At 36.5% G+C, this 12,014-nt stretch overlaps 1 protein-coding gene across 9 annotated transcripts in view; it reads right to left on the bottom strand.

Annotated features, from left to right (window-relative positions):
* PPFIA2 (PTPRF interacting protein alpha 2) overlaps positions 1-12,014 on the bottom strand; it is a 324,302-nt gene that overhangs the window by 14,407 nt on the left and 297,881 nt on the right. For all 9 annotated transcript variants that reach the window (XM_069858273.1, XM_069858284.1, XM_069858303.1 and 6 more), the window contains one exon: positions 3,094-3,175. In XM_069858273.1, coding sequence (XP_069714374.1) covers positions 3,094-3,175 — 82 coding nt within the window. The remainder of the gene's footprint in view (positions 1-3,093; positions 3,176-12,014) is intronic.

A 12,014-nucleotide genomic window follows, 5' to 3' on the forward strand; every position in this document is an offset into this window, starting at 1 on the left:
CAACGAATGCCATAATCACTGAGGTTTTGGGGATAACACAATGGAAGAAAAAGACATACTTCACTAGGTGATTCGCTCCAGAAGATGGTTACGCTCTGTGAAACCTGATGGAAGATGGTACTTCCCTCTGGAGAGTAGCCCTTCCCTGCCCTCTCTCCTTACCCTTTTCCAAATCACTATTGCATGGGAGTTGGTGGTGTGAATTACATTTTTAGTTCATAGCCCTCTCCACTGGGACCAAGAAACATAATGAATAAAAAAAGATTTCCACTAGGCAGCAAAATAGCTGCTATTCTAGCTTTTGTGACACTGGGTGTCAAAATGCATAAATCCCCCTTCACTACTTAACCTTTGATGTATCTGAGTGTACATAATGCTGTATAAATAACATTTATAAACACATTTATACAGCTACCAAATTTTGTTAAGTATAGATCTGTTGTACTTCACTGTACTTCTGTATAATATTCCTTCAAACAGAAATTGTCAAAAGCACTTTTCAAACATACCAATTAGTTACTAATGGCTTGTAGTAGCATCCTATTCTATTCCACTGTTTCTGAAACAGAAACCTGTCCATCAGTTTACAGTACAGTGATACTATGTGATAGTATCTTTCATATTCTACACTTTTAGATTTTTTTATTAATTCCAGGTAGATGGCAAGTAATGACTACCTTTGAATATCAGCGGGACAGAGCACCTGTGAGTCTAAATAAAGTCATCAAGAGCTCTGTCTCTCTGTGCATCTTGCATAGGCCATCTGATTAACTGGTAGCCATCAAATTAGCCAATTTCATGATTAAACTGTTACGAAGTACAATTCATGAAAGTGGTATCATTATCATTATTATTATTATTATTACTACTACTACTACAACCTGCACTTAAACAAAGGGCCATGAGGAAACTGCATAATTTTAAAATGTACTTAATATTCTCATTTACTTTGGCATTGATTTTTTCATATATACACTTGAAAAGCAGGAAAGTGTAAATACTGCAGAAACAGAATCAAATGTTTGCTGCTCATTAGGTAAATTAGCTCTTTAACAAATTAGGTAAATTAGTTCTTTAACAAACAGCTGTCTCTACCAGAACATGCAGTTAGATTAAAACAGTCTCTAAAAAGAGGGTTCTAGGCAGAGAACCTTAATATCAAGATTGATATGCTTTCCCAGAATTAGTTAAGAAAACCCACAGTTCTTAAAATATATCTCAACTATGTCTGTGCTACATACAATTGACCAGAATAATTTCTAAGTCTGACAGTTTAGGCCTGGAAAAGACTGGAAATGTCACAATTGTGAATACATGTGTTTCTTTAATTTTGGCATTTGACTATCTTGATATTAATTTCAATTTTCAGGCCAAGGGCCACATATTATAGTTTCCCCAGGACAGCATGAAATGCATACCATGTCCATCTGCTAACTGAAGGCACTGATACTCATTGAATAAATTCAACACTTCTGCCCTCATATCTTTTTATCATCTGCATTCAATCTTCATTGAATACTGCAACATAAACTTCCTCATGAACTTTCCTGTGCTACCCTCATCATATTTCCCAAAAAGTTCATAGACATCAATTTTTCTTTATAGCCCCTCTCTGAGACAGTGGGAAGCATATCCTATTTTGCAGCTAAGAATAAAGGCAAAAAAAGATTAGGGCTTAACTTTTCAGAAGAGTCTTCAAATTTTGGATCACCCTGGAGGAGATCAAGGGCAGATTTTTCTCAGTATTCAGAAATGTATAGACCTTTGTATGTTCAGCTTTCCAGCAAATCAGCTTTGACTGTTACACTGAATATTTCTAAATGACGCAAATCTGGTTACAGTGCTCTGAGTGTCATATGAAATAGTCGCCGAATTAATGGATGTCCCATATTAACAGAGAGATATTTTTGAAGGAAGATATCATCCTGTTTGTCAAGGTCATGCACAAATGCTTGAACTGCCTTTCTGCAGTTTTCATTTAATCTTTTTCATTAGGTACCTTCAGCAATTCCAAAATGAAGCAAGGTATTTTGTAGACATTAGCAGCTTTCATTCCTCATCCTTCATTTATTCCCTGAAGATACTCCTGTTAAAGCTTTGGACAGGAACCTTTATTTTTTTTTAAATTGAAGGGAAAATACAAATTCTGTCATCTGATGATCAGTGGATCAGCAGACATGAGAACAGGTGGGAATACATAGAGATGCTAGGCATATACCAGGAAGAGAGACCTGTTCCTTGAGCTAACAGATGGGCTTATATCCGCACCGAACTGATACAGCCTTGCTACACCAAAGTGACTGTGTATTTGTATAAAAACATCCTTACTTTCTGTCTCCTTCCCCCTCAGGATCTGAGTACTTCTTTTTTAAATAGTAACTTCACCTAAAACATTCATTGATTTTTGTCAAAACTGATAGACAGCTTTTCTGAATTATTATGGATGGCTTCCAAAAACCCATTACTGTAGGCATTCCAAATAAAGAAGAGCTCTCTGCAGATCAGAGTTCAGAGATCAAGGCACTGCCTGCCAAAACCCATGTGAAAGTGCCAAGAGGAACACGTTTTTATCCTATTCTGAGTGATATCCAGGTAAACCAGCACCCTCCCATTATGTCTTAAAAAGACAGAAAGTTACAGATTCTTTAAATTTGTTAAAAATTCTGAAGATGTAGCTTTGGCATTAACCGCAAATAAAATTTTATAGCTAATTTCTGTTTCCTCTTTAGCACATCATCTTATATAAACTCTGTTTGAAAATGTGAGGTTTGAGTAAATTTGATAAGCCTTTTTTTCCTGTCCTCATCTACCTGTGTAATCCTGTCTTACTTTTTCAGCTTTGGTCTCTGATCCACATAGACTGCAAATATATATGGTGGAAACAACCCACAGTCAGGCACTGAATAAATCCAAAAGGGCTGGTGCAGAACTGGCTATTGATCCAGTGTCAAAATTTGCTTAGTGCTCATGGCACAGTACACAGGGAGCAGAGGAGAAGATTTTAACAGTCCTTTTTTAGAATTTTTAAGGACAAGCACATAGAAGCTGTCTACAATGCAACTTATGTTTCCAAGATATGGAAGTTCTACTTACCTCTAGCCAGGCAACCACTGTAGGCCCATCCCACTGTGCAAAAGGCAAACCCTTTCTCCGAGCTTCTTCCAGAAGTTCATGTCTAAAAATAGATCAAAATCTGTTAAATATGCAGAGGTATATGTAGGGACAACGTAAATGCAATTGTGCCTTTTTGTTAAGGGTAACAGCAGTGAAGCATGATGACAGGCAGAGGAAAGGCATAGACAACACCACTGAACTCTACAGCTCCTTCCACTTTTGAACGCATTCCTTAGATTGTTCCCAACTCTTTTTTTTTTTTTTTTTCTTCCCTTTGGTGCATTTTGACATCTCTTTAAACAGATAGCAATACAGAAGCAATACAGAATTGGGGCAGCCTATATGAAAGGATCACCCATATCACAGTATTCATGGGAGAAGAGAAAACTGAGGGATTCCTCCAGAGGCGAGCTTAGCTCTGGTCTTGTAATGACCCAAGAAGGGCCACAACTGCCAGCTTTTATACCTGACTTAAGCATGGATATAATAAGCTGGGGCTGAGAGGTCTCCTGAAACACTAAACTCTGCTGGACTAGCTATGTGCAATCTAGGGTCTCTGGAGTACAGCTATTTTGCACCTTAAATAAGCCATCCATGGCTAATTGAGTTGGCTGTGTCTTTAATACTTCCATGTTATTTTTTAATTATTGCTTATATACAAAATAAATCCATGGGGTTTATTGATTTATGTATTTCTATAACTATAGAACTGATGTGATTTCTCAATTTTATATATATACACACAGACATATATACATAATAGATACATTTCTATGGAGTAGATGCCAATCCAGCTCCTGCATCTGCATCTTCTCTAAGCAGCAATGAGTGTGTATGTAAAACATCATTCTCAAAACTTAAAATACACTTTTAATAGAACAGTATTAAATATTTAGTAATGTATAGGTCAGTCAGCTAGACTATTAGGGGAATGCTCTATATTAAACATGTTCAACCATTTGACCAGACATTTTTACTCCTGGAGCAGGAGTAAAGATTCCACTGTAGTGGTGGCACAAAAAAAGCCGTCGTTCAAAAGTCTTTTTTTTCTGGTATATTTTCAGCTACCTCCTACTGAGTGAAACACAAAAGAATGCTCTCAGCAACAAGCTGTAGTGAAAAACAAATTAAACCAGGACTATGCTAATGTAGCACGAAAATTTGCTTACATTCCCACGTAACAGGAAGATTTTGGAATTATAGCTTCAATTTTGCTCTGTTCACCTTTATTATTATGACCTTTGTGGTTCAGTTATCTCTTGGCAATTCTTCACTGCCTTAGCAGCCTTTCAAACAAATGTACTACAAAATCACAACAGATAAAAGCAATGGGGGGATCTTACTTGTAAGTACTCCTACTGGGATTTTGCACTGACTAGAGGCCAGACTGAGAAAAAGGTTTTAGCAGAAAATTGAAATCACAGAATCATAGAATAACCAGGTTGGAAGAGACCCACCGGATCATCAAGTCCAACCATTCCTACCAAACGCTAAACCATGCCCCTCAGCACCTCATCCATCCGTGCCTTAAACACCTCCAGGGAAGGTGACTCAACCACCTCCCTGGGCAGCCTGTTCCAGTGCCCAATGAACCTTTCTGTGAAAAATTTTTTCCTAATGTCCAGCCTAAACCTCCCCTGGCGGAGCTTGAGGCCATTCCCTCTTGTCCTGTCCCCTGTCACTTGGGAGAAGAATCCAGCACCCTCCTCTCCACTAATCACGATTTTGCATATAAGTTTAAATCCCTGGCTCTGAATATTAATAGAAAGACAGCTGCTTTACTTTGTATGTTTTTGTTCTAGTAATATATAAAATTACAAATAACTGACAGCTTTACAGCTCCTCCTCCCACATATCCTTTGCAGCATATCTTATCCTTTGTCACTCAGATGTCCAAAGACATTGTAGAGCTGTCCTTACTTTCTGTGAAAGCAAAATCCTCAGTAATCTGAGGAGAACTTGCTCTCTGGGTACACAAACACTATGCTACCTTCAATAGCTGATGGAGGGTGCAAGGAACCCTCCATCCCAGGGAAACAAGCAGTGACGACCAAGAGATATACAGACTTGGCTGCTTAGGAAAGCAGAATTAAGGCATGGTGAGATAGAGCCACCTCCCAGCTACCTGTGGATGAGGTATTTGGGTTGCAGCCTTCCCTCAGAGCTGGTTCTGTGGGGTACCTGCAGAGCTACAGCACTGCTTTACCACCCCCAGGTACCACATGGCTCCAGCTGCAACTATAGCTGTGAGCTGGGATGACTGTCCTCAGGGAGACCTAGGCTTTCAGCGATTTCTCTTCCTCATCTTGCCAGTTGCAGTGTTCCATAGCAGAGCATGGACCCCACAAAACCCTGTGTTGACTTCCTCCTTCCCCAAAGCCAGCCCAAGCACCAGGAGCAGCCCCTTCTGCAGCAGAGTCACGTACATGGAAGCACTGTCCTTGGAGGAACCTCATCTCATATTTCTCCTTATCTAGTCTATTCTCTTCACCCATCCCAGCTGAAAGAGATGGGCTGTAACAAAACAAGTAAAAAAAGGAGATTATGGCTTTGAGGGCTACTGGCCTTCCTCAGCAGCATGTGGTCTACAAGGTGATGGGAAAGAAGTTTTGGCCCATTTCTCTCATTTGGTGTTAATCCCTGTGTGGCCTCAGCAACTGTGGTGCCTGCAGTAGAAGCATTGGCCCTTTAAGGTCTCACTTTGATGAAAAACTTAATTTCTTTCTGCTGGAACTATAGAGTACACATTCCTAGGGAGTCTGCTGTGACTTTACAACATTTGAATTGGCCTGAGGCTTGGTGTGGAGGCTTAGCATTATTCCAGTACTTCTCAAACAAATATACTCTCCCAGAGTAGGCAAGCACTTCTGTAACTTCCGAGGCAGTCTGGCTCACAGATCTAGAGGAAAATATAGTTGTGGTTATTGATTTGGGCTGAAGAAAGTGGGGCCAGGCCAGCAATAATATGCCCTACATATATAATATAGCCGCAGACTACAGTATGATAAATGTAATCCAAAGGGTCTTGGCATGTAGAAAGAAAATGTCTTGGTTTGAAAATATTTTTAGTGTTAAGTTAAAATCCTTTACTTGGATATGAACAGGGAATACAGTCATCATAAAGCCTGTGCCTCACTTATTGCTGTGGAATATTAAAAGCATTTTTATAATATTTCTTGCCTTTAAATGTAATTTTATGCTTCAGAACTTATACTTCCTTCCCTCAGAAGTTTTGTTTAAACATCTCTCCAACTTTAAAGTTATTTGAATTATATTTTACCTTCTGAACAGTACTTTTTGACAACTTTTAACACACACTAGATCTGCAGAACTTGAACCTTCAATTTCTAAATGAGAAGTAAACCCAGAATGTCTATTTTTTGACTGACAGAGATATTCTTTAGTTGGCAGTCAAAGAAAACTCTTGTTTTTTTTAATATGAACTAGAACTACAGAAAAAAACTGATGCTCTTTCAAAATAAGTTAGAAGTGTCATGTAGAAAAAAAAAGTATTGTTTTGATCAATAGTGCAAATCGTCAGATAAATTAAAACCGTGATCTGTCTATTTTGAAATATGATCTGAATATTTCAGAGCAGCCTGAATGTTCTGTTGTCCTTGTGGGATAGTCACTGGCTTCCTGAAAACAGAAGGTCCCCAAAGCCAAATATGGGCTACTGCAGTTCAATTTTCCTTACAAAACCAGACAACTGATCCAGAAGGAGGAAGAGACAAATACACTCCCCCTGCCTTTCATTACACAGATAGGGTTTAGAGGCTGCGAACAGCAGCATTCAGTTTCTCAAATCTGGAAGGTGCTTTGCTGGGGAATGTGGGAATTTTCTCCTCCTAATACTCTGTTAGGAAGACTACATGTTATAATGTGTCCACTTTGCATTGCTAAGGAGGTAGGGAATTAAAACGTAATTATTTCCATGCTCATTTAGCTTTCTGGCAAGATATGAAAACAAGCTGATAATGAAGAATTGACATTAATTAGGCATTACTATAAATGCTGTTATTTTGCAGATAAGGCATTAAACCTCTTGGTACCACAAGAATCAATTCCAAATTGAAGCAGTATTTTTAAAGATAACATTCTTACTGTTCAAGAATAAAATCCTCTTCCTGGAGGATTATAGGAGTAAATGCAATATGCTATCTAACATATATCATTACCCAGAGTCTGGTTTTGCAAAGTCAGGAAATTTCATAACCATCAGCTGTTTAGAATTCATCCAAAATTTGATTGATGTTTGTATTTGTCTTTTTTAGAGAGAGTGCCTCATAAAGCGGGCTGTCTTCTCCCTTTTATCAAAGACAGAAAAGAAAAATCACATACTGTCAAGTTGTGTTGTGGAGTTGTACAGCAGAGAAGGAGGGAGGCTGCCTCCCTAGGACTGATTTCTGATGTTTAATTCTCCCCAAAATTACTTCCTAAGGATACTGGGCCATTTTCTTTAGCACGATTCTTCCAAAAGACAGGTACAACTGCCCATACAAACCTACCAAGCTGAGAGCACAAACTCGTACCATGGAGCCTTATGAATGCTTCAATATCCCTCTGGACAGTAGAGGTAGATGGGAGCAAAAACAAGGGGGAAACAATAAGAGCTAAGATATGCTATTCTCCTGCAGATTTTCTATTTCATATATACCCTTCCCTTACACCAAGAAAATTCTAACTCTGTATCAGCAACTCTCTTTGTATAAAATTCAATGAACTCTACTAAAAATAAGAAAAATATTTAAATAGATTTTGTGTAGATAGTTAACAACATCTTGATTTAAAGCATGCCATTCAGTTTTCTTTATGGGATGAGGCTCTCCTCCATGAAGCAAACAAGAAATAACAGCTTAGGATTTCTGATATACAAACGCTCTGTGTCATACACAAAGTCCAGACACTGTCTTGATGGAACTTGAACAATGTTTCAACACAGATCTTCACATTCCTGCAAATAATAGCATTTACTCTGATAGTTCTAGTAGGATTCACATGAAAAGTCCTCAGGGATATTATATTGTGTGTATTATAATGTCTCTTAGTTAAAATGTAATTATAAATGTAAGATGAATCGAAAAGGAGACATGGTGAAGTCAAGAGCCAAATAATGTTAGTAAAATACAAACAGAATCTATTAAAAAGTTTTGGCTAATGGGCAATTTAGGTCCTATGAGATATCCTTTACTCAAAGACATTTTCTCAAAAAGATAACAGACAAAAGTGTTTATCTAGTAAAGCTTCTGATTATTATTATAATCATGATTGTTATTATAACAAACACTAAAATATTTAGTGTACAAAACAATGTTATACATGGTTGGTTTCTAGAAGCAAAATAGACAGAAATTATAGACAAAATACGCTACATTCCTTTGTGTAATCCTATGATTTCAAGTTAAGATTAAACACATCTGCCTCTGGAAAGCAAATCTACTCATATTCAAAGACTGCAAAATTCAGGAGAGGATTTCTAATGAATTAAGCTGGATTTGGATTTTATCTTTTCTGCTGTCATTTGCTAAATATTTAAGTAAGGTTAGAATCCTGTAGCTAAGGTCATTGCACAACAAAATGATGCTGATTTGATTTAATCTGAAAGGATCTGTCTGACTTAAAGACTGCACTAATTAAAAACTGGGTCAGATGTTGTTTCAACTTCAGCACTTAAGTGACCTGGCTTTTAAATAACTTTAAATCCTCATTCTTTCCCCTTTTTTATTATTTGATACAATAGACTGAGAACAATGGGCAAAATTAAATTTCTATTTTTTTAATAAAAATTTTGTATCCAAGGAGTTTTTGGAAAAAAATGACTGAAATATGGAAATCAGGATGGAAATAATAAATAAAATGTTTTAAATTCATAAGCCAAGGAAGTATAGCTTCAAATTTAACAGAATCCCAGATAACACAGATTTAACAATGCTATAATTTTTCTAAGTAGGTGTACATTTTAAGTGCATGCAAACTGAAGGACAGTGTTCTTTTTGCCTGAAGACATAAAGTAAGCTAAGTGAAGCATGTTCAGGAATGCTTTATACAGACACTAACAAACAGAGATGCAGAGAGTTACTACTAAAAAATCCCCAAAAACCCCTGTGAAATAAACAGACTTCCATAACACACAGCCTTGCAATCTTCTATGTACTGTACTACATAAGGGACACCTGGATTTCCCAGGTTGATTAAGTGTCACCAAATCTATTTTTATAAAGCCATCTCATAATCACATATTCTAAATTAATGTGGTAACCCCTATTCTCTTTGAGTTTCTTATCCTTGCACCTTTAGAAAGTTATCACACAGAAACACTTTGAACAGATGAAATGTTCTCCCCGAGTTTCAAAAATCATTCAAGAATAAAATTACATTTGTACAATAGTTCAAAGAGGAGATGAAGATTTAAAACTTGATTTCAGGTTAACAATGCAAAAAAAAAAAACTTTCAAAATGAACTAGTGAAAAAGAAAATACTAAAATTACATGCACAAATGAAATACAGTGCTTCTACATAGCATGAGGGCTCAAACACCAAAAAAGAAATTGGGTACTCTGGATTACTGAAGTGTTTATGAGTTTGAGTCCTCCGTGACTTAATTAAGCAGAATTTATGCCTTAACAGTATTTGATAACCTAGGTCTTCACTCTTACAACTTTTATACTGAACTAAAACTTGCAAACACCTTTGTGATTCTGGGCTTTAGACATCCCATAATGTGCTTATCTAAGAAAATTTACATAAATTATCTCTAAGTAATTAATCCATTCTGTTAAGTCCTGCAGAAGCAGGTCCTGACCTGAATTTGTATATGCTCTTAAGTTTTACCATTATTTTGAATATTCTGAAAGTTTTCGTTTGGGTCAATTTTCTGCATGTTAGGGTTCACAGAAAAAAAAAAAGAAATAGGAATAAAACATTGAAAATAAACATGGTGCTGAAGATGAATATGTTCAGCAGCCATGGTGTTTTAACTTACCCAGATATGCTTTTCATGAGGTGAAGAGAGATGAATGGAAAAAAAAAGGCACATAAATGTTAATGAACAGGTAGTAGCTCATAAAGAAAAAAAAAGATAGATAAAATAATACCAGCATTATAATTATGGAAATTTTTCACACTGGTCTTTGAATGCTTTACAGAAGTTAAATGTTCTCGTGAAGTAGTTCCATGTCTTTCAAAGTGAGATTTTCATTAAACTAATACTGGCTATTTATCAGGTAACATTCAGCACAGCACATCTTCCATCTAACATACATATTTGTGTCAAAGATAGGTAAACACAGTGAACATGGAATAGATTTTCAAATCAAAGCATTTTGCTTAGATTTGCATAATTTCATAATGATTTTTATATAATACCAAAAATCCTGATAATCCCAAACCTGTGTAAATTACCATAGAAACACAGTAAAACTGAGTGGACTACAAACCAGGTTTTACTTTTCTATGTGCACTTTACTAATACTGCAGCAAAATATCTCATAGGAATACTACATGGCCTGGAGTTCGGGGTTTTGTGGTGCATTTTTTTTTTATTTTAAATATTTGGATTTCATGCACATAGGTGAATAACATTTGTAATGGTTATCCATGCCTTGTAGTAATTTAATTTGAGCATTCATACTAAGACTAGGTTAGTATCAATAGTGATATGAGTGATTTGCCCTCTAGGTAACCTATCGTTGCCCATATAATTGGTAACAGTATCTGTAGGAAAAAGCAGGATGCCATCACTGATAATAAACTATCTTCAGCATCCTTTAATTGCCATCATAAAAGGAAAATTATATGCTTGAATGAAAGTCACACAGCTCCGAAAATTATATTTCTATGAACAAATGATTTACCAGGATATGAAAATGCTTGGTAGCTATAGCTGTAGAAAACTTTGGGGCAAAAAGCCTATGCTCTGATTAATTAGAAAGAGGTTGCTGACATTTCAGTGAGTTCAGGAGGAGGATTGGTTTCAAGATCTTAAATTTTGTTTTCATGTGTGTGAGATCAGCAGAACAGCTGAGAGAGAGGAAAGTGCAATACAGAAGAGGAGGTAGAAACAAATAACAAATTCATACACATGAAAAAGGAAAATTAAGGAAAGAAAGGTCAACAAAGGCATGCAATATAAATAAAGTACTAGAGAATTAAATAATTATCAAAACTGGTGGAAGTACCATTAAAATTGAATATGCATTTGTGGTTTTGGGACAAAAATCTCTACCCTGCTTATTTTCTACTTAGTTAATGGTACAAGACTGACTTCAACACCTTTGCTGGAAAAGCTTTTAATTTTGGACTTTCCAGAGTCTATTGAACCAGAACTCCAACTTCTAACATCTTGCTCTGAGTACTCTTCTGGGTAAAGAGAAATAAACAGGAGGATTAATTAGAATGCAAGTAATTTTCTGGTGGCTTTAATGAGTTAGCACTTTGCAGTCACCTGGGCATAATTTATAGGACCTGAAGGCCTTTCCACCCTCCCTCATTACAGAAAGAGAAGATCAGGGGACATTCTTTCACTTCCTTATCCTTAGAATAATAAAATAAAGCAGAAAGTAATGTATCTTTAAATTCTAGCTTTCACCTTTTCATAAGACAACCATTTTATCACCATTTTATTGAAGGAACACATCACTTTCCTTTAGTAATATATTAAACTACAAGATATGAAGATTTTTTTTTTCCCCTCTGCTGTGTTTTAGCCAGCCTTCTCCTAGATTCTGATTCTACAATACATCTGACAGGATATTTGCATCTGCTGGAGATCTTCTTTTAGAGAGCAGCTGCATACCTGAGGGTAGATGCTTACATTTATCCAGAAATCCCAAATTGCAATAGACAGACTTATATGTGTAGATAAGCCAGGGACTAAGGCTTTGTTCTGTTGTTCTTTGAT

This window comes from Phaenicophaeus curvirostris, chromosome 1, assembly GCF_032191515.1.
Source record: "Phaenicophaeus curvirostris isolate KB17595 chromosome 1, BPBGC_Pcur_1.0, whole genome shotgun sequence".
NCBI classification, from domain to species: Eukaryota; Metazoa; Chordata; class Aves; order Cuculiformes; family Cuculidae; genus Phaenicophaeus; species Phaenicophaeus curvirostris.